This window comes from Cololabis saira, chromosome 15, assembly GCF_033807715.1.
Source record: "Cololabis saira isolate AMF1-May2022 chromosome 15, fColSai1.1, whole genome shotgun sequence".
NCBI lineage: Eukaryota > Metazoa > Chordata > Actinopteri > Beloniformes > Belonidae > Cololabis > Cololabis saira.
Window position 1 is genome coordinate 30,362,106 of NC_084601.1, and position 23,282 is coordinate 30,385,387.

The 23,282-nt window shown below is 40.1% G+C and overlaps 1 protein-coding gene across 1 annotated transcript; it reads right to left on the reverse strand.

Annotated features, from left to right (window-relative positions):
* Positions 1-2,607: 2,607 nt before the first annotated feature.
* LOC133460622 (probable C-mannosyltransferase DPY19L4) lies at positions 2,608-22,236 on the reverse strand. The gene is made up of 19 exons (XM_061741292.1): positions 21,961-22,236; positions 21,778-21,858; positions 18,682-18,803; positions 18,499-18,589; positions 18,279-18,400; positions 16,550-16,695; positions 14,717-14,840; positions 14,497-14,631; positions 12,909-13,040; positions 12,697-12,798; positions 11,838-11,911; positions 11,589-11,747; positions 7,862-7,981; positions 7,657-7,777; positions 7,517-7,573; positions 6,233-6,315; positions 6,017-6,149; positions 4,760-4,918; positions 2,608-4,676 (listed from the first exon to the last, which is right to left on the reverse strand). Exons 1-19 carry the CDS (start codon positions 22,046-22,048, stop codon positions 4,512-4,514), a joined length of 2,214 nt encoding a protein of 737 aa, XP_061597276.1. The 5' UTR covers positions 22,049-22,236; the 3' UTR covers positions 2,608-4,511.
* Between the last annotated feature and the right edge of the window lie 1,046 nt (positions 22,237-23,282).

The following is a 23,282-nucleotide window of genomic DNA, read 5'->3' on the forward strand; positions in this document are numbered from 1 at the left end:
TACTGAAGCAACACCAAATCTGAAATATGGGACCTTTTTTTCGTATAGGAAATATTGAGTGCTACTTATATATGTCACGAATATATTAAACGGTTTGAATTAGGTTTAATACAAATCAAATTTTCTTAAAACCCACATTTTTAAGGTCAAAGCCTCTGTCAAGCCTCTGCCACTGTTTTGGGGATGTGTACCCTTGATTTTATTCACTTTATGTACCGTAGGGCATGTTGTGCGGTGATTGCCACTTTAACCATCGTAGTGTATTAGTCTGAGCTGCCCCTGGTGAGTAAATCAAACGCACCCTATCTCCACCGTTTCTCTGCCGAGCAATATTTTGACTAACGTCATAGCTGCCCGGCCTTCACTCGCAGCAAAATACAATCTTACCTTAACGGAATCAAATGAATAGTGAGAGGATTTTTCTAAAAAGTGCTGTGAAATCTCAGAATAGTGTCCTGAAGCAGCTACACCGTCCGATTCTCACATAGTGCAGTCTGCGCTTCTCCATCTTTCTCTCGAGCACTTCCGGTTCCGCCGCGTCGCCAAGGAGACCGAAGCTGCGCAGCATTTGCGCATATTTGAGGTGGAACCCGCTTAAAGTGTTAAAAAGTGTTATTAACAACAGCTGAGGGGACAAATTAACGTTTAAAACACACACTTACATTTATACACCATTAATAACCGTGATTTTATGAACTTGAAAAGCCGGTAATGTTTTATTAAGTCGGCTTAATACTAATCAATTCTGTTATCATACCTTTTTATTGCACTTCAATGTTAAAGTGATCTTTTATGTCAATTTCTTCTCTTTTTCTTTTAAATTAAGGTTTAAAACATTAGAGGTGGGGGACAAGTTTGGCATTCATAAAAAAAAGGAATTTGTAGTGAATAATTTGATCATTCTCACAAAATACTATATTCACAAGTCTTGCTACGCTAAATCCCCCCCTTCATGGACTGCTCTTAAAAAGGAAATCTCCTTATTTCAACAGTGTCAAACACATAAATACTCTGATTACAACTGTCAATTTATCCTGAACCCCTTGTACTTGTCAATATGATTTTCCTTCCTTATTTATTATTTAAGTACTCATTTTTCATTCATTCGCTTTTTATTTTTTCTTCATTCTTTTTGTTACTTATTTATTTTATATTCATTTATTTTTTTCCTTTCACTTCATACAATCCCAATTTAATAGGTGTGATTGTTCTCTCAATTTGATGTACTTATGTTTACATCTGAGTTTGTTATTGTTCTTTTTAAATAAAGCCATTAAAAAAAAACTAAAACAAACCTGGCAGTCAGGAATTGGTTCATCCCAAAGACAAAAGGGTGAAGCTGGACAACATAACTCGTTCATACATTCATAACCAACACCTCCATGACCCAGAATCATCTTATAAATAAAATAAAAATGTGAACATACTAACGACCCATGTGACCATAACATCTCGTGTGACTGCAACCAGACTGACGAGTTTCAGGGTCGTTGACCCTCAAAGAACTGTTTGATTGACCATTTATCACATTTTTACATAGTTTGCTTTGAAACAAATTAGATTTATTAATGATAAACACATAAATCTGTCATTATACATTTACCTGACCTAACCTGTTATTCCGGCATGTATAACAGCCCACACTTAGCAGAGCTACTGACCTACCGAAGAAGATGAACAACAAAGAACTAACACCGTGACAGTGTTTGAAATTAAGCAGGTTTCTTCCCTCATGATATTTATTACTTTAAAAAGGCAAACGTTGAACCTGTCGGAGGTTGTTCAATTTCTTTTACGTGTTTTTACTTATGGATAGAAACCCCAAATATTTGCCTTCCGTTTTCATTTTATAGACATTGATCAGTAAAATGATCACATCTGTGGTTAAAAAGCTGTGATGTGATCTGAATTATGAGGTATGGGATCAAGTCCAACTGCCTTTAATTTAAGCCGTTATCAGCTGTTATCCCGTCTTCTCCACTAGTTGCAGACGTTTTTGCCACTCAGTGTGAGTAAGGGGGCGTTTCCAGTGGGGAAGGGACGTCAATGCAGACCCTCTATTTAGAGCTATTCAAAATTGAAAAAAAACGACCCGTCTTGGAAAAGGGCAACACAATTGGTGCTGAACTGGAGCACGTAGTGGAGTATTTGCATATCTCAGCTACCCGACATTGCATAAATGTAGCGTTAATCAATGAGCATCCTTTTTCTCTCTGGAAGGCAGTAAAAAACTCTCAGGAAGTGCAGGTTGGCTTCTGGCTTGCACTTGAACGCAGCATGAGTAGCAGTTCTGTCACATCCCTCTTCTTCCAACGACCACGACCCCTTTCAAGTGAGAAACGCTTTAAAACTCCTTGCAGGAAGTTGGAAACACGAGTGATACGATGCTTCCTGACTGTTTGTGATGTCAGAGGTCATAACCATCAAATGGGAGCTTCACTGACGGGTATGAACACCTTCGGTTGCTGAGCGGCCTGAATGGACATTCCTCCATCACAATGAAAGTTTTTCTATTTAACGCGGGCAACCGTGGATTATCAGAGGATTTTATAACCGATTACACAGCAGGGCTCGTTATTTAGGCATCACAAAGTTACGAAGCAACACTCAAATCTCATTTGGCATTTTTATTGTAGGACACACCTCAAACGTTGCACTGATCCCAGTTAGATTCCACCGAAAAGGGGCGGATGCCTCGTTTCCATCCATCGGTTCAGTGATGCCGACGGCTCTTAGTCAACACAGCCGATCAAAACGCCCCCTTGTGGTGAGACGTGGTAGTGCTTCAAGCTCTACGCGCAACGACTGACGGGAAAGTAAAACTTAAAAAAGAGAAACTAAAGGTAAAAGGCACAACTCAGGCTGATGGAGGCGGCGGTTTTAAAGGGAGCTCAGGTAAAACCTAAAGTTGAAGTTTAAAAAAAAAATGTAATTCTGAAAACCAGGCACATGTGCGTGACATAAAAACCCATAATTCTGTAGTTTTTATGGCCTGTGAGATTACAGACCCTGTAACAGGAAACACTCATGATCTTATTTCTAACGTGAGTTATTTCAGTAATCTGTTCTCGTGATTAGTGCAATGGAGAAGTCTCACTTTGCTGTAGAACTTTCTAACTTTCCATACTTGTACTCTGACCAGCACTGTTACTCTTTCATAGTATGACAAAACTAAATTAATTGGTGTATTTTGCAATATTGCAACGTCACAACTGCATTACAGCTGACCTCGACTCTTTTGTCTCATCAGAAACATCCCAATTTGGCGTCTCGTGAGGTTCTGATGTGGATCTGCCTCCCATCATCTCCACTTCAGGCCCGGCCCGTCGTGCAGCCTGCAGGCCGACCTCTCTCTCACCACACAGGACAGAAGTCCTGGAACCTAAAATCACTCTCAAGAAATGGGATTCTCCTGTTTTTGATACCTTTCCCATAACAAAGAGTGAGTCTGGTTCCTCTAGATTCACCTCCTGGAAGACTCCAGCACCTCGCTCCTGTACGACTCACCGTTTAAAGCCCGGCCCTCCGCTGCTGCGATTGGTTTGGTACATTTTCAACCGGTGGAAATGACCATGGATGGGAGGGTTACAGGAACCCGTTTTATGAGTAAACTCAACCGTTTCCTCTTATAATCCTCAACATAAGCTTCTTTGTCGTTGTTAAGTTGAGCTTTGAGACTGTGGAGGTGGGGGCCAATCTGATGACCGGTTTGCATAATTACTTGCTCCACGTCACCTTCATGTTTAGTTGCTTCATTTTTCCATTATCCCTGGATTTACGCAAAACCCAAATGCCACAAAGAAAAACGGCTCTAATGTAATGGAAACGGTTCTAATTTGAAAAAACACCCGGTGCTACCTTTTATCACAAATCCTGATTTCTTTTTCTTTTGTTTTTTTCCTAAAAAGTGTAATGGAAACGCTACTTTTAGTCCTATAAACTCAGTAAAGTAGAAGTCCAAAACTCACCAGCAGCAGTAGTTAAATAGTAGCAGTGATGGTAAAAGTAACAGAAATACCAGTGTTTCTAATTTAGGACTGTAAAACGAACTAAACTATAGAACCAATCAGAGATGACTAAATCGCTCCACCTGCAGTTTCCGAGGTGGGGATGAGCAGCAGGTACGTCTCCTTCACGGAGGAAGGTGATGGTGGACTTGTATCAGGTGTAAATGTGCCTGGTTTTCACCTGAGTTAGTTTTTTCAACGCTGAAGTGACTTCAGTTCTCTGTGAAGACGACGACAATCCTCAGAAACCTCATTTCAAGGGTTGTTGAAACTAAAAGTGGCTCAGCGGAGGGGAAAGTCAGCAGAGAACTGGGAGCCTGAGACACCAGCACAGCCACGTTACCATGGCAACGATGTCAAAGTTTGTGATAAACGAGAGTCTCCCCTTCATCAATGCATATTTATAAAACTATCGTGGCATATTTGAACTTGAGCCCATGTGTGAATGGCGAGGGCGTGTCCTCTTGGAGGTGGGCGGAGCCTCGGCGAGGAGCCAATGAGCCGTCAGTACTGAAAGGAGATGACGGAGTTGACTTTGTAGACGTGGTACGAGCGGTTCCAGAAGACCCGGGTGAAGTAGTTGGTGTAGGGCGAGTAGTTCATCTTGATCTCGTGGCAGAAGCGGCCGTGTTTGGAGGAGGAGTACGTCTCTCCGTTGTCGTAGACCACCTGAGCGGGACGAAGCAGAAACCTGGGGTTAATCTAAAAACCTGAGCGGGTTCTGAGCACGGCCGGAGTGGGGGGGGACTCACATGTCCGTTGGAGATGTCCAGCAGGTCTTTGACCCGGCAGCCCTTGTGCAGCGCCAGCTCGTTGCAGATCGCCTCCTCGATGATGACGTAGTTCGTCTTCTGAGCCGTCAGGAGTTTGTAGACGTCCTCCGGAGACCGCATGGCGTACACCTGGTAGTTCTGCAAGAAAATTTAAACCATCAGATGTTTTAATTAGGGCTGTCAAACGATTCTTTTTTTTTTAATTGGGATTAATCGCACATTAATTCACAAATTTTTTGCTGTTCTAAATTACCTTAAGGTATTTTTTTTTATGTTTTTAATACTGTTAACAACATGAGAAAGGGCAAATATGCTTGCTTTATGCCAATGTTTATTCAAAAAAAAAAAAGCTTTTCATCTGAATGTAACATTCCTTCATAAATACAAACAACTTTACATTAGTAAAGACTAACTTAATATTCCTTGTTTTTTTTAAGCAGCTCAATGTAAAACAATTAACCATATGCATCACAAACATTGACAAGAAGTGCATTGGTCAGTTCAATTTCAATGTAATTCCATGTAATTATGTCTAACCTCATATGGAGGAACATAAAAGGCTAAAAAAATATCCCCTTCTCCTAAGTGAGATCAAAACAGGGTGATACAAAAAATAAATTGTCCTGGCGCCTTTTTTGCAAGTTGCTATCCAGCGTTGTCTGCTTTTGACGGGCGGGGCGGCACTCTCTGCATCGCTCGTGTGTTTGGCTGCAAGTGGTATTTGAGACTCGACGTACTTCGATGGTAATTCATTTCAATTTTTTTTAAATATTTATTTCGGTCAATCACAAACATAAAAATCAACAAACAAGATAACACAGGTTTTTCCCTGGTCAACATTGTGATTATTTTGACCGAAAAGGTCTGGGCTTGAAGCATAAAGCTTATCTTGCCCACCTTTTAACAGAATAGAATATACGAAAAGAACAAACAAATCGACAGTACATGCAAATAACTTTAGTCTTGTCCAGCAAACCATCCGGCATCTTTTTGAAAGTGAACTTGCCGTTCAAAAGTCTTTCCTCGCTTTTCAAAAAAGTTCATGCAGTAATCCACCATACTTTTCCCCAAGCTACGGGTGCCGTCGACCGCCAGCGTGTTAATCGTGCATTAAAAAAATTGTCGCTGTTAAGAGGACGTTAAGTTATCACGTTATTAACGCATTAACTTTGACAGCCCTAGTTTTAATTCATAGATCAGGTGAGTTTATGAAAGAGTTTCTCTTATCTCACTCACGTCTTCGGCCCTCTTCAGGAAGTTGATGTCTGTGTAAAGCGGTAAGCTGGTGACGACCGAACCGGAGCACAGCTTTATGGTCCCCAGCAGCTGAGGGCTGCCTGCGAACACGGCGGCCAGCGGAGTCTGCGACCTGGACAGCGAGGGACAACAACGTCTGATGGTGCAATAAAAGACATCATTCATGAACCCTGGGGGGTCAGAACGGCCTGATACCTGATCCAGCTGATCAGCTCCACTGCGTCCTGGTCGTAGAACTCCTGCAGATCTGCCAACTCCACCAAGACACGAGGGTAGTACTGCAAGACACCAGAGGAAAGTACAGTTGTCAAACTGGCATCAGGATTCCTCTCTTCCCATCGGGCAGAAAAACTCTGCTGTGGACGTCTCGGTGCAGAGAGCTCGTCACTTCAGTCGTTTCTCACTACCTGGAGCTCAACACCAACAAGACGGTGGAGATTGTCATGGTCTTCCAGAACCAAAACCAGCAGGCACTTGAACAGTTTTTCCCCCAGGCCACCACCCTCTACCCTACCCACCCTTCTAAACATGTTTTAGTGACTTTGGTAGCGATGAAGCTGCTCCGCTTGACTGATGGTCGGACCGTTCAGACACATTAAACTAATTATGTAGCGCTGCAAGCAAACATCATCCAACATCTAGTCCACGTTACCTTACTGTAATTAGACGTCGACCTCACACTAACTGCAGGTGTCTGCTATCGCTGGCAACTATGAACCAATCAGAGAACAGGACTCTTACCTTCTCCACTCTTTATTGGTGGATTCGTGGAAGACGAATTATTTAAAATGTGAAAGTATCTTTCTGTTTTGATTGATTGATTGATTGAATTGTTTATTTCGAACAGATAAGGAAAAAAATATAAAATTTTAAAACAAATTCAAAACATACAGAAAAAGCAACAACAACAAAAAGGTAATACAAACAGGGAAAAAAAAACAAAATCCGAAAAGGAGCAGGTAGAAGTAAAACTTATTTAACCCTGCCCTTTTGTTACCTCTATCATAAATTAAACATAAATATTAATAATAAATAGCTGCAATTTACCTATTAGGCTACCGATTTTCCCATTGGTTGTGCCTTTGCACCTAACCAGCTAACAAACACAAATATTGCCTTAATATAACTCCTCCTCAACCAAATAACTTCCCAGAACTTCCTTTTTGTACCGTTTTTTAAATTGATTTATATTTGTACACATTGCTTCAACCCATCACCCAACCCATTCCATAAATCCACTCCAACAACTGAGATACACATGCTTTTCCTTTTAGAATGAAAACATTGTTTTAGTTACAACTGAACGATATTCTGGGTTATCATGAACGAGTTGAGTAAAGTTATTAGGCTGTTTTGTTTTGCTTTATATATGTTTAATCATGGACCTTATAACCCCATGGTGCGCCTGATGTTGTGCAGAATACGGTACCTACAGTATAAAGTGGTTAAAAAGGTGGTTGACAGGGCTGAACAGCTCACCTCTCTCCACAAACTGAAGCCGATGATGGTGGGAACCGCTGTGCTCAGGATCAGAGACTAGAGCGCAAAAAAGAAAAAGCAAAAGCTTTAATGAAAAGGTGAGTAAAGTGTTAATTGAACAGTGAATGAGAGAAACTCACCAGGATCACAGGATGCATGGACTTCATCTTGAGCCACCTGAACACAGTCATCCAGAGGTCTGGGGAGCAAACGCCAAACGCCGTGAACATGCAGACGTACGGCGTCCACAAATACTTCAACCTGCACAACCAAGAATGAAAGAAATTAAATCGATGAACAACAACAACCCAAACATAAAAACAGCCGTGACACTGACGGACGCACCCATCAAACAGCAGAGCCAGGCCTCCGAAAATCAGTGTGTGGAAGACGTGATAGATGACCGCTGGCTGCTCTCCTATCCGCCCGTCCTCCAGTCTGTGGGTGGTCTTCATTCGCTCGCCACTGTGGACAAGGGAAAACGCTCTCATTTTTAGTTTAACGTCTGCAGATGAGTCACGTAATCAGTCTGTTTAAACCAGCTGCTGTGAATGCAGCTTCATAACACAACACAGACGGCACTTTGCTTTTCCGTCGCTGCTTTCACACTCAGTTTTCATTTTCCTCTGAATCCAGCCGGCTGGCGGCTACAGTTGCTCGGTTTCTCTAGCGGTCAACGTTGATGGTGTCAGTTGGGTGATCGTTTTGTCATGGGTTCTTGGTTGAAATCCCAGCCAGGGGCCTCAAACCTACTCAGGTTTTCTCCCCAAGTCCCAAAATATGGATGTTACGGTAGGCTAAACCAGGGGTCTGCAACTTCTGGTCTGCTCTTCATCCTCATCGTAGCGGCTCCCTTTGGCCTTGAAAAAAAACCTGATCATAAATAAATGATATTTCTGAATTCATTTTTATTCATATTATTTTTTTATTTTGTTGGGCAGTTATCTTGGAGTTTGAGTTGATGGCATCTAATTTTAAAAGAAGTATTTTTAATTTCTAATTTGTCAACGAAAATATACGTCAGTCACGTAACGTCATCAGAAGGCCTGTGTTGAAAAAAAACCAAACGATTTTCCGATTCTGAAATCGATTCTCATATTAATTCCTAAAAATCGATTCGTATATCTAAAGATCAATTTTTTCTTTCATCATTACATTACAACTTTTGGTATTTTTTTGTTTATGCCCAATAAAGGAATGTTTTGTTGGACACGAGAATAACTAGTGCCATGTTTTTGCCTTTAAATATGTTTAAATGTATGAAAACATTAAAGTTTTCAGTTATAATTGTATCAATTGTGTATATTTCTTTGCTTTATATTTTGTCTTGGGGTTACATTTGCCAAAAATCCTAAAAACCAAATTCTCAAAAATGGGAAAAAATAAAACCAAGATCATCTCATATCAAACAACAAAAAATGTAACGTTGAAAGACATTTCCAAAACAAGCACTCTGCCTTTGCTGAAAAATACCCAACCGAACTGGAACTGCTACAAAAAGCTGAAGAGAGCAAACCTTCTTCCAGGAAGTGGATTAACCTCCCAACAGTCAACTAGCACTGCTGGTGTTGTGGCAGCTCTGGAGGTCGTAAAGACGGGGAATATATGAAAGATTTGTTCGTAAAAATACCAGAGCATCTATTCTTTTATTCATCTTATTATTTTATATTTATTTTCGAAGCTGCAGCAACATTTTTTATTTATATTAAAGTTGGGGTAGTTTTTATTTTACTTTTACATCAAATATAGACTTAAATAGGGCTACAGTTCACAGTTTACTTTATTTCAAAGTGCGTCTACAAATGCACTTCTGTTATATATTTAGAGTTTGTAACGGCTAAAATAAATAAAAGATTAAAACTTTTAAAACCTTTTATTTTTTGCCAACATTTTTTAGAAGTGGAGGCAAAATGGCTGGGCTGAACGATAATAATCCGTAGAGCAGTCCAGGACTGGGTGGGAGTTACGTGAGGTTCACGGTTTACGCCGCCTTTCACCTAGAATGAGCTTAGATAAGGAACTTTTCCACTAGGACCTACTCGGCTCAACTCAACTTGGTCCAGTTTCTTTTACATTATAATCCATTATAATATCCAGGGTTAAATAAATAATCCAGGATTATATAATAATCCTGGAGCAGATGTAGGCGGGTTGGAGGGAAGGTACTTGATTGTGTGATCTAAACGAAGAAGACAACAACCCTAAAGATGTAGAACCTGGAGGAGATGATATATGTGCTGCTGGATCTGTGGCTTGTGTTCGATACCAAGTTAAAAAATGGGAGTGAGAGAAGCTTCAAGCGGCGACGCTTTTTAATTTTTTTAGTTTGTCTCTACGCTGCTGAAAAGTCCGTTGGTAGCTGAGCAGCTATGAAGTGACAGAGCTCCTGGTGGATAAGTCGTTCCTTATCGCCCGTCTAGATCCCTTTTTAATTCTCTCCTCAGCCACCAGGTTTATGAACATCTACACCTCAGAGTTGGATCACCAAACAGACTTCTGCTGCCGTTGCTGCTGGAATAAAATGAACAAGAAGCCGAGTCGCTCTTTCTCTGATGTCCCTTCCTGACTCAGACGTCTGACTCCAACCCCCCGACCAATCGGTGGCCTGTAGTGTGATGACATCACAGCCCGACTCAGCCGCTTAGAACCTCGGCAGAATAGATACAGAAAAAGTATCTACTCGGCACATTAGACCCCTAGTGGAAAGGCACCAAACCGAGTCGAGCTGAGTAAGTACTGGTGGAAAAGTGCCAATAGACTCCAGCAGAAAACTGGGACTAAATATACATATCAATAACGGATGGATGGACTTTGGTCAACAATCATTTTGGAAGGAGATGACAAGTTTCCATCCTTCGTTAATTCCTCTGCATTAGTTTCTTCTCAGTCCTTTTGGGGTCAAAATGTTTTGTTTGGTCTCAATATTCCCGACTTTCACCACTGATAGAGATAAAGTTTTCCTCTACAGTTAGCCACTTATTTTTATATTTATCTCCAAAAAGCACCAAAAGGTTGACGGTGAAATCCCACATGATGCATCGTGCTGCAGCCACCGGACAGAAGACGTCTAGTCGCCAATGATTGACGGCTCGGAGTAGTGAGAACCTACGTAAATACATAGATGACTTCTCACTGCGACGCCACAGGAGCTTTATTTTTGCCTAAAAAAGAAAATTAAGACATTTTCCAAGGCGAAATATTTCCTTGTCAACTAATCAATAAATCAATCAATCAATCATGTGATTGTTTGATCAGTGTGATGGAAAATTTAGCCTTGGCCCAGCTAAATGTACAGACCGGTAGTCTGCCCCAAAAAAGATTAACACTGACATTAAATATGTTTTTGTTGACTCGAATCATAAGTATAAATCATCCTTTATGCCTTAAAATCAGTTCTAGGAGCCTAAATGTAATTTGAGTTAATATTTGGATAATAATTGAAGTTCATACGTTAATTGATAATTTGCGTTTATTCTGATAAAAAGGTTATTTGGAGTATTTACAGATTAAAATGTTGACTATTTGTATTTACAATAGGAAAATAATAGTTTAATTCACTGCACTTGAAAAAGCATTATGAGTGAGGATACGTTACGTAAGGATCTGTGTGGGTGGGGCTACCGGAGGAGTTTACATAGTTTTTTGACCTTTCACTGTCCCTAGCTCTCTTTTTTTATTTTCTTATCTTGGATTATGTTTGTACCGTTGTTTATTTTTGAAGTAAACAGTTGAACTAATCAAGACAATTCTGTGGAGGTTTTTGTCATTGATGTTCATTACAACAAGAGAATGAGTACAGAGCGTCAAGCTTAAGGCTTCATTAATCAGGAAGTTACATCATTATACTTCCTTTGTTTCATCGTCATTCTGCATCGAGACGCCTCATGTATGTTCTGACCCTTTTACATGCAAGTGTTTAATTAAATCTACTGAAATCTGGATCATCTCTCAAGTCTTATTCTTGACTTAGAAACTTAGTTTCAGTCCGGTTATTCACCTGGTTGGAAAGAACGTATTAAAGAGCGTTTGATGGGTTTTTCCACGACAATCGTCAGTGAGGATGTGTTCTCACCTGAGCCTCCGGTAGATGGCCTGCAGCGACGACAGCAGGCAGACGGCCAGCACCAGCAGGTAGAAGGGAAGAACTGAGGCCTGCGTCAGTCGCAGAAATAAGTCCTGGCCGGGGGTCTGGAGGGGGTCTTGGCACAGCAGGAAGTTGGTGACGAAGTCCCTGGTCGAGAGTAGAAGAGAAGAATCACCTCTAAATGACTTTAAAACCTGGTTGTGGCATCTGTTCTGCAGGAGGAACCTTCTCACTCACGTCGTCGTGTTGAGCCCAAACTTCACCTCCAGGAACCTCAACACGAAGTCACTCTCGCTCACAGGGATCAGTTTCTGTCAACGACAAACACAACGTGGTCTCCACCGCTGCCTCGTGAATAGGCCTGCATTGAAAAAAATCGATTTTCCGATTCTAAATCGATTCTCATATTAATTCCTAAAAAATGGGTTTGTATGTCTAAAGATCGATTTTTTTTTTTTCATCATTACAACTTTTGGTATTTTCTTGTTTATGCCCAAAAAATTGACAAGATAGAAAAATAGACAAGAACAATATGTTTAAAAGTTTTCAGTTATAACTGCATAAATTGTCCATATTTAATTGCTTTATATACTGTCTTGGGGCACATTTGCATAAAATGCTAAAAACAAAATTCTCAAAAATTAAAAACCGAAATAGACCAAAAATCGAAAAAATTAAAACTGAATGTGGGAAAAAATAAAAACGATTTCATACGTCCTCTGTTTGCTGCCCTGGATCTGTTTGATAATTCTGCCCCACAATGTTTCTGAAAGCAGTTATATCAGCATTCTGGGAGGTGATTTGTCCATACAGCATCATTAGCTGCAAATAGTTGATGTTGAATCTCAATATAATACTAGTATTAATATGTTACATAACTACAGTCATATAATTCATGCAATAGCTCAAAAAAAAATTTGAATAACCCTAACCCAAATCAATATCAGAATCGAATCAAATGTGATCGAATCAAATCTTGATCAATTCTGAATCTTAAGAATCGGAACCGAATCGATTCTTGACATTTGAATCGATCCCCAGCCCTACTCGTAAACCCGGCCCGTTGCAGCGCAGAACCACGACCAGCACGGCTTACCTTCACCAGATAACTGAAGGTGATCCCGGTGGTGAAGACCAGGTGGAAGTGCAGGAACAGCTTCAACACTCGGGCCACCAGAGGACCCCGCTTCATCTTTTGCTGGAACAAAAACACAGATTTCATGAGTGATACTCTGCTCCGGTGGAAATAATCACTTCCTTTTATTGATTCATGGGGGGGGTTGTTATCTGACGCGAAGGTGACGCTACCTGGAAGTACCTGGCGAGCACGGAGCCCAGCAGGAGGCTGAGCAGAGGGGAGCTGAGCAGCGCCGGGTTCTGGAACTGCATGAAGTAGGCCACGAACAGGGAGGTGAGGTACATGTGGTGGATGTCCATCATCTGGAGAAGGCAGCACGGAAAAACACATCTTTTTACGGATAATTCAACCACTCAAAAAGATATTTGTCTCATTTATCTGTCTGCATATTCAAATTATTAGTTATAGGAATGTTTTTCCTTTTCAAACTCTGCAACACATCAGACAGGAAGTATGTGAGGAGGTCAAATCTATTTTTATCTTTATCTTATTTGACTCCCCTGTTCTTCTGCATTCTTTGTTGCTGAGGTCAGCTGGTCACATGACCCTCCAGACCTGCATGTTATGTGAGACTAGATGCCATACTGTCTGAGGACGTTGACCATCAGCTCATGTTTTACCGCCGGCTTCCTCTCTTAAAAGCTTCTCCCACTCTCGGTTGCCATTTCTATAACAGCATGTGTTTACACTGCCAGTCTGTTGCACTCGTATCCCATAATGCTGTGCTGTGTGACCTGCAGAACAGTGGAGGGGGAATGAAGAGCTGTGCAATCTCTAAAGTGGTGGAGGAATATGCAAAGATAATCTTTACATCTAGTAGGACAACAACAACAACGTCCTGAAGAGCTCAAAGGCTCACAAGCTTCATAAAAAACATCTTCTGCAGTCTTCATCTGGAATCAACAATGACAACAGTGAAACTATAACAAGAAAAGTCATTTTAACTCTGGATCAAGAATAAAAACTTCATCCCCAGGAGCCTGGCTATGATCTCTAGTGAAATTCAGTGCAAAAACACCTCCTACACAAATAAAACAGTGGGTCTGGAACCGCTTCCCTTCCCGGAGACTCCCACCGGGACAGGAAATACCGAACCAATTGTAGCAAGAGTCTCAAGGAGCTGCCATTCAGAACAACTGAGATGGTTACCGCCATCCCGGTCCAAATAGTTGCTCCTGCAGCTTTTGGTACCGGACCCCTGGAAGCTGGATCCGGAGGAACCGCACTGATTATCAGTATCAAAGAGGAAAACAACTAGGATGGCCGGTCAGACTGCTTCACTTGAGCTTAAATACTGTACATAATCCAGACCAGGAAACACGTCTCTGACGTCACTTTACCAGAACTTTCTAATCTGTTTCAAACCACTGAATCTGATTCAAACAGCTGAAAGTCAGTCTCACTAAATCCATCAGTGATATAGCAGACGTTTGGACAGCTTGAAGAACGTCTATGTTAAGTCTGACCGCTTTGCAAAAGCTGAATTAAGGTTTTTCATATCAAATTCATCATCAAGTAAATGCAATATGATTTAAATCTGAAGTTATTTGGGGATAAAAAATAGTGAGGCTGGATAATTCTTCTCTGATGTGGGTTTGTGACATCACAGAACCCTGATAATGTGAATGGTTTATTTTCACAAGCATTTCCATGGACATAAATAAAAGATGTACATGTATTATTAGGCATATGTTTCAAATAGACTCCCAGAAATGAAGAGAGGCAACTAAATAGTTAATTATAAATCAATCGTATTACCTTCTGCTGCGGCACCAGGTCAAAAGAGTCGAGCAGAAACAGGCAAAGGCCTTGGACGAAGAGCACGTAGTGGGCGAATTCCCAGACCAGGAGGAAGGTTAACGTGGTGATGCTCATAATAAGGTAGCAGAACATCTGCAGAGAGGCACAGTTCATCAGCACCCAGCGCTGCCGGTTTCCACACAAACGAGGAGAGAGTAAAAAGAAACAGGACGCCCACCTCCGTGGTGCAGCTGATGTTGTTCCTCAAGAACACCGTCAAAGCTGCCACCTGGCACGAGTAGTAAGGCAAGGCCCAGTTGTCCCGCAGAGGGATGGCATGGTCCACTTTGGTCGTATCTGCTCTGTAGAGGAGGAGGAGAACTGATGTCAGCGAGACGCACAGAGGAAATGGAGGATTTTTACTTTTATCAAGGAAACTTTGCATCCAGAGTAGAGGTGGGCGATATGACGATATTAGATCGGGAAGGATTACAACGTGAAGACAAACTGCAGAGATCGTGGGATCGTCTCGGACACATTTTATAAATTGCAGTTCTACGCTGATGCCCCTACTCACAAGACGTATTGATGTCGCCAACCTGACCGACCAATCATAGCAAATTAATGGCAATGACGCGCTTTCCAACCTTGTGTGTGTGTAGCAGTAGTGCATTGAGATCGATGGCTGAAGTCAAACGGAGTTGGTCACAAAAACAATTCCACCTCAATTATATTGAATTGGTTTGGATTTTCTGCAAGTGATCAAGCTCAAGTAAATGGACTTTCCAAATTTTGCACGGAAACCGTTCGCACGTCCGGTGGTAACACGACAAAGCTGTTTAATCCCGTGAAGAAGGTTTAAAGAAGGTTTAAAGTTAATTCAGCTGTCAGAGTGCAATTAAATCTTTACTTTAATGAGCTTGAAGGGAGGATTTTCTGCACAAAACAGCTTTCTAGAAAGTTACTGAACAGATTGTAAATGGCAAAACATGAAAACCGACAAAACATCAGTTATAGAATCTGACAACTCATTGATCTCATGTGTTATTAGTAACTCTGCTTCCATCATGGTGGGTTTGATTAGTGCAGGGGTGTCAAATGTGCGGCCTGTGGGCCGCATGCGGCCCGAGACAGGTTTTCATGCGGCCCGCAAGAAGTTTCCAATGCAAAAAAACGAAATGTTAATTTACTAAAAAGGAAGGCATAAATAATTGTCATGAATCGCAGCAAATCCGATAATATATTTCTTCTACAAATCCATCGTTATTCCACAAAGAGAGCAGTTTTCACATTTTTTTTTAGTTTTCTAGAATGCATTTGCCGATTTTATTTCTTTGTAGACGGTCGTTTATTTTTATTAACTGACTACTATTATATATTTTCGCAGGAAAAATATCACTGCTAAAAAAGATGATAGAAGATATTTATTTGGAGAATTTCAGTTTTGAATACGAGGATAGTGACAAAGTAAAACAGTTAAAAGAGAAGTGCTGACTTTTTCAGCACACTGGCGTAAATATCTGCGCCAATTTTTAAAAATAAATACACTTAATTGTACTGGAAAAATATCTAAATCACAAAGAAACACTCTCGGATGTAATAAGAAAGATTTTGCTTTTAATTAAATTGCCTATAAAAAAGTGAAATATAAAAAAAACATACTTGTTTCTGTTTATCTTTGTAAAATGATATTAAAAGTATCTTACATAATTTGAAAAAAAAAGAGAAATTTCAAGAAAAGATCCTGAATATTGATCCTGAATATTTTACATAATTAGAGTGTAAACAAAGTGCATATTTCCTTTAAAATTAACTAAACTGATATTGGATTAGATAACAATAGTAAAAAAAAAAAGAATTAGGAAAAAAAAATGTTCGCACCGTTGTTTTTGTTATTTTGAGCATGCGGCCCGCGAGAAAAAAATTGGTCAAATCTGGCCTGCCAAGCAAAATGAGTTTGACAACCCTGGATTAGTGGATCTTGGACGGGTTTGCATTAATTCGTTGCCATTGGTTCTGCACGCTCCGTACCGGTAGAGGGGTACCAGGCGGCTTCAGGGCTTCCTCTCACCTGTTGATCACGTACCAGGACACCGTCAGCATGCCGGCCACCCAGGTGCCGCTCATCACCCAGCTGCACACGAACAGGGCCGTGACGTAGACCGCCTGCAGGCCGAACACCGCTCCGATGTAGAAGTAGATCGGCTCAACGAAATCCTGTCTTATCAGAGGACAGGAAGAAGAAAATGTCAGATGATAACAGTCAGGTGGTTTTACATCGGGGACAGTTTGCCGTTTCAGAGCAACATTTTTATGCAGCATCAAACTTCAATTCCTTTTGGAGCTTTTGACAGACCTCTTTACACCGCTGCTGAACTGTTGTGAACTTGTGAAGGTATTATACAAGATGGACATATAAACATATAAACTTTAACATCCAGCAGGTTTATTGAAACCCAACTGCTCTTAAATCCCTGATCTGATCCTCTGAGGAGAAGGGTGAGCCCGACTCGGCCTCGTGGCTAAAAGGCGTTCACTGATGAAAGCCGATGCACCGTGTATCGGCTTTCTTTGTGTACTTCAGACTGTGGTGGCTGAAAATAAACGTTATCGGTCCTATGAGCAAGAGATGCCAAGAGATAATAAATTAAGTTTAAATGGAAGGAAACTGTTGGAGAAGGTGTTGGTTTGATCACCGGACTCGCTGGCTTGGATTATCCACGCCGAGAGGCGTCACATGACCTCTTCTGTAAACACATTTACCCAGAGACATGCTGCAGCACTGGATTCCTCTGGCTCCTGTTCAGCACCGTTTAACACAACCACGGTACATTTAACCAGACAATGTGAATTGTTGTGGCGGTAAAACATAATGGGAGGAGATGATGGCTTCATGATGATGACTGATTTGTTATTTTACCCCACTTAGTGGGGATGTCTGAATGTCTGAGAGGCGTCACATTCCCAAACTGATGAAGCCATTAATGTTATATTGAGAGGAAGGTGGATTTAAACAAACATAACTTGTAAATGCCTCCTCGTCCCTCTCTGCTGTGCTTCAGCTCATCCCCCAAAGCAGCTCCCTGTTCTCCACACAAAGGTGGATGTTAGGGTTGTCCTGATCAGGATTTCTTAGCTCCCGATCCGATCACTTTTTTTGACTCCCGATACAATTCCGATACTTTTTCCCGATCAGATACATTTTGATCAATGAATTAAGTTAAAAAGAAAAAAGAAAAAAAAAAAAAGAGGACTGAGACTCAAATTGTCCCAAGTTTCTTTTATTGTCCATTCTCTACAACATGGACATATATTTCTTTTCACTGCCTGCATCATTGGATCAAAACAAAGCTTATCAGCACTGGTGCCACAAAATGTATAAACATGAAATTGTAAATCCGTTTATCTGAGCGTAGCCTAGCTGTTGTCAGCTTTCTGTTAGCCACGCTTCTTTCCAGCTCCAGCACAAATGTCACTTCCAGCCGCCGGCGCTGCCCAAAAGCAATATCTTGTAATAAACACACATCAACTGCCTGTAATTTTTAAACACAGTTGTTAAATACAATTATAAAACGATTTAATAATTAAAATATATCAAAAACATTAATAACTATGTGCCAATACTTTTTTGGCCGATACCGATGTTTTGAAAATGACGTGATCGGGCCCCGATCGATCGACCACTAGTGGATGTATGTATGTATGTAATTGGTCGTTTTCCTTGATGAATGGTGCATTCTTACAAACTGCATCAGAAAACTACAGGACAAATAAAAAACAAAAAGAAAGGAATTCCTCACCTGACTGCCGGAGATTCTGTAAATGAAGCTTGTGATGAGTTCGGGGTAAAGATACAAACGCTCCACTGCGTTGATCATCTGACCTGAAACAGTCTTGTTATCCATCGTCAGCTCGTAAAGTCCTGGGAACAAATGTGAGATGAAACAACATCCCGTTACTGTTGAATGATATCCATGATATCCCCCCCACCGCCACATTAACCAGCTTGTGTGCGTTTACCTCCTTCAAACGACGGTGCTGCCAGTAAATGTTTGTAGTAATGATAATAGAGGCCGCTGCCTTCCTGAAAAGAGATTTCCCGCTCCAGCTCCTGAGGAACAAACAGAGGGATATTCAGGGGGTGAAATGAAGCGGTGGAGAGACGGGTGAGAGGTGGAAACAGGACAGATGAGGGTCACCCACCTGCCGAGTCGAGAACCAGAACTTCCTGTCGTGATATGCCGACAGATACGCAGCGTAAAGCATCCCGCAGGCCACTGCAGCCAGACAGCCGAAGACCACCCTCACCAGGCACTGCAGAAAACCTGCACAGCACAAATATGTGACAGAACACTTTTTATTTTTCTGACTCTTATCTTTAATTTTTGAAAATCAAACAAAGATATCTGGAATCTATTTAATTGTGTTTCATTACAACCTGTAATTGAAATGAATTACTTTTGTTATTTTAGTTTCTGGCCCAGAGCCAGTTCTTAGTTTTATGTTTTATGTAAAGTGCTTTGTGTTGCATTTTTTTATTCGTATGAAAAGCGCTATACAAATAAAGATTGATTTGATTTGATTATGTGATGGACTTCAGTAAACAAAACAAAACAGTCTAAAGCTGAAGTCAAACTGTCAAATACGTTGTTAAAACCTGGAAAGAAAAGCAGTAAACCACCATCTTTCGTAAGAAAATGAAGTGTGCAGAAATGTGGTCATAAAAAAAATGAAAATAATCACGATGAGAGTTTTTTGGAGTCTGGTTCAAAACGGCAACTCTTCAGATCTCCTTTTTAAATAGTTAAACATGTCAACTCTGTGTGATAAAACAAAATAAACACCCTTTTATTGACGCACTTCCTTTTAACCTTTGTTTACAGGACAAGCCTGTTTCTGGTGGGTGACATCATGCAGGCTCATCTGTGCACAGAGCACACTGATCCACAAATGCAAAAATACAAGAGGCAACATGACAAATGTGTCTGACCATTTAAATTACCTCAAAGATCTACTGTATAAGCAATTGTGAAGGAAAAACATCACATTCACCTTGATAATGATCACATTTACTCAGGATTAATAAAAGATGTTTTGTCTCTCATTCAGATCAACAAGGTCTAAGAGCTCTGATGGTTAAAGAGAAGTGGGATCTCACTGAAGGACAATTAGCCCTCGTGAGCTTTTTCTCTGGTTGTATCTGCAAGCAGGATCAGTGAAGTGATGTGAGCCCAGAGTGATGTTTTTTTTTTTTCCATTTCCAAAGATACAAAAACGGATAAGATACAACTTCCGCAACGTGACATTTATGCAGCTTCCTTCTGCCATGTAAAGACTTTACTTCGCCCGACTCTGATGTGTGGATGACATGGAGGAGGAACACCACAACATTTCAGCTGCTTTGACCTCCGTCAGAACGCTTGGAGACAAGCTGGCTAAAGACGAAGCAGGAAAACAGATTCCTCCTGGTTGGTCAGAGACAGAGACCGACTGAACTGGCAGCATCACAACCTTGGGGAAGCTAATAGCTGCTCAATAAACTGAACGAACCCTCCTGTCATGCTTAATAACTCGGAGGAGCCTCCGCAACCTGAAGTCGGACCGTGGTCTTCCTCCGGTGATGCCCCCCTATTTGTGCAGCCTTTAACCTTTTTTTTATTCTCATCTAAAAACAAATTTTTGCTCACGAGCATTTAACTCACCATAATTGTTTTATTTTATTTATGTGTTTTACGTTGTCCTGTTTGGTTTTCCATTCGCTTGTCCAGCACTTTGATCAGCTGTTGTTTTTATCGTGCTTTCTAAATAAACTTGACCTGACTTTAACTATGTCAAGTTTTTTCTTTTCTTTCATATTTCATAAGTTTTTTTAATTCTTGCTACTCACGAGCTACTACTAGCATGACACATTTGCTATTATATTTATCAATCCTCATCTACTTTGTTTACAATGATGCGTTTATGATTTATTGATTATTATTGTTCTTTTTTATGTTATTGATATATTGTTCTGCTGTCTTATCTTTATTTTATTTTTTGTGCTTATGTTCAAAATAAAAGATAAAAAGATATCAATCAGTAGCAACTAAATAAAACAGCCAGGGACAGGAGACATGAGGGGTTGTGAAGAAGAGGAAAGGGACTATTACCCCTTTAGATATAATATATATATATATATATATATATATATATATATATATAAAAAATCAGCAACTTGTGCTTTTTATTATTTTACCTTCTTTTCGCATAATTCTATTTCATTTGTTATTTACTGTCTTATTATGTCTTGCGGCTTTTAATGTCGATGTAAAGCATTTTGAATGACCTTGTGTTGAATTGTGCTATATAAATAAACAGAGGTGTCCAAAGTATTCACATTCATTACTCAGGTAGAAGTATAGATACTAGAGTTTAAAAATACTCCTGTAGAAGTTGAAGTATCAACTCAAGTTTTTTACTCAAGTAAAAGTATAAAAGTACTGGTTTCAAAACTACTTAAAGTATAAAAGTAAAAGTAATGTAAGGGGGAAAAAAGCCATTGAGGTCAAAAGCCATTGAAAATGAATGCATCTTAGTATAATGCAAATATATTAAAGAACCATATATGTGTACTATTGAGCATTAACATGTGTTTCAGAGAGCAGGAGATATGATGACTAGTTGCCTATAAGTATTGTAATGGTGCAAAAAGTCAAACTTCAGAGGCATGTTATCATTTATCCTAACCTTTATTGGAATGCACATCCAAGTTTAGTTGCAGGAATCTGAGGGAACGGATGTAAGAACAAAACTGGACAAGAACATCTGAAACAACCACAACCAAATTCACTCTATCTGGATGGAGCAATTTAACTGGATAGTTTTGTTTTAAAGGCCAAAATGAAATAGAGTAACGAGGCTGTTTTTAAAATGTAAGGGGTAAAAAGTACAGATAATTGCGTGAAAATGTAAGGAGTAAAAGTAAAAAGTCGTCTGAAAAATAATTACTCCAGTGAAGTATAGATAACCAAAATTTCTACTTAAGTAAGGTAACAAAGTATTTGTACTTCGTTACTTGACACCTCTGTAAATAAACTTGCCTTGCCTATATGTTGTTGTCTGTCTATCTATCTATCTAATACCTGTCAAGTTTTGGATTTAAAAATAAGGGAAATTCTCCACCTATCTCTAGATGGATGGATAGATAGATGTGTATAAAACCTTTATATCAGGACTTCTGGGTTAGATTCCCACTGACCTCTGACCTCAGGTTGTCCTGTATTTATCACGTGACTGAACAGTTTAAAGTTAATCACTTACCTGCAGAGCCTGGTTTGGAGCCCGTGGTCGATGACGGGGGTGTGTCTGACTCTCCCTCCCTCTCACCTTCATCCTCCACACCTGTCCAGGTGTAAAACATTATACACATACAGCTTTTCTATTTCTACACAGGAGGATAAACAACACGTTTACCAAGCAAACGGCTCATTTAGCTCCACTTACGTTCGTCCTGCGTCTCGGACTCATTTCGAGGCTCTTCTTCGCTATCTTCTTTCAAAGTTTCTGATTTCCTGCATCTTAATTCAGTCATGTCGAGTTTAAATCAGGAGATGATGGGATGGTTTCTGGTTTGCTCAGGAAGCAGCATGCTAGCTACCGCGCATCTCACTGACCTCAACTCTTTACAATGACATTTGAGTTTGAGCAGAAATGTTGAAAGTCTAAGATAAACAGTTCCTTTTTGAGAAAAGGTCCTAACCTGGAGATGTAAAATAGCACAGTTGTTTTTACAAGTGAACCGTTTTCCTGTCGCTGTAGTGTTCAATGGTGCCGCGTTCACGGAACCTCGGAGACAAAAGTTAAAGTCACGAAGGTGTGTGTGTGTGTGTGTGTTGGGGTCGTCCTCAGTGCATTGAGATCAGGGCAGGCTACGAAAAGTAAGGAAAACATAGTTGGATTCATATTTTCTTTTATCATTTTCAAATTAAATAAATGATAAACGCCAGGGATACTAAAGCATCGTTGTTCGATGTTTTATTTAATCAAGACTAACCACAATAAACATGTGTATTCATTGTGTATGCTACCTTTTTGAGTAATGGAATAATGTAAATCAGATGAGAAACCTGAATACTGTACAGAGCAAGAACCCTGCCTCGTTAACAGTTATATTTCTTTTCCTACTTGGAGAAGGTAAATCCTGATTTCCCAGTTGCCTGTGAATGTAGCATCTGTGTTTGGGGAACTAAAGCCTTATGAGTAAATTATAATCAATATGAGCAATAATAGTAATATGGAATTGCTTAGTGTTTTACATGATCACTTAATAATAATTGCAATTCTTGTTTTGCAAACTGTCCCCACGACTTATAAAAAATAAAAAGCAAAGAATACAAATGCAGAAATTACAAACCCAAGAGATGGATTATAAACATCTGCAGTTTACTGGGGCAATTCTCTTTCTATACACACATACACACACACACACACACACACACATATATATATATATGTGTGTGTGTGTGTCTATGTGTATGTATTCTAAGAGCAGGCGTACACTTGTCACTTAAAGTTGTCCAGTTGTGATCATGGGACAGAATAAAGATTCAATGCAATATGTTTAGTTCCCCAGTAATACTATTTTTTTTAAATTTTATTACATGATTTTAATTTAAAATCTGGACTCTATGTGACTGAACTGGATTGTCCTTAACCAGACTTAACTTGTTTTATGTGCCTTGGGATTACCTTTGTTGTGAATTGGTGCTATAGAAACGAATTTAATGAACGCTCAGATAAATAACTCAGATGACCTTCACATGTTC

What these genes read in the sequence shown, in the direction of transcription:
- LOC133460622 (XM_061741292.1), bottom strand. Translation starts at nt 22,048, where the DNA reads ATGACTGAATTAAGATGCAGGAAATCAGAAACTTTGAAAGAAGATAGC. An exon ending in AGCACCGTCGTTTGAAGGAG is followed by an intron (nt 18,401 to 18,498) that starts GTAAACGCACAC and finishes ATTTGTTCCCAG; the next exon opens with GACTTTACGAGCTGACGATG. An exon ending in CTGGCTCTGCTGTTTGATGG is followed by an intron (nt 7,778 to 7,861) that starts GTGCGTCCGTCA and finishes TTGGTTGTGCAG; the next exon opens with GTTGAAGTATTTGTGGACGC.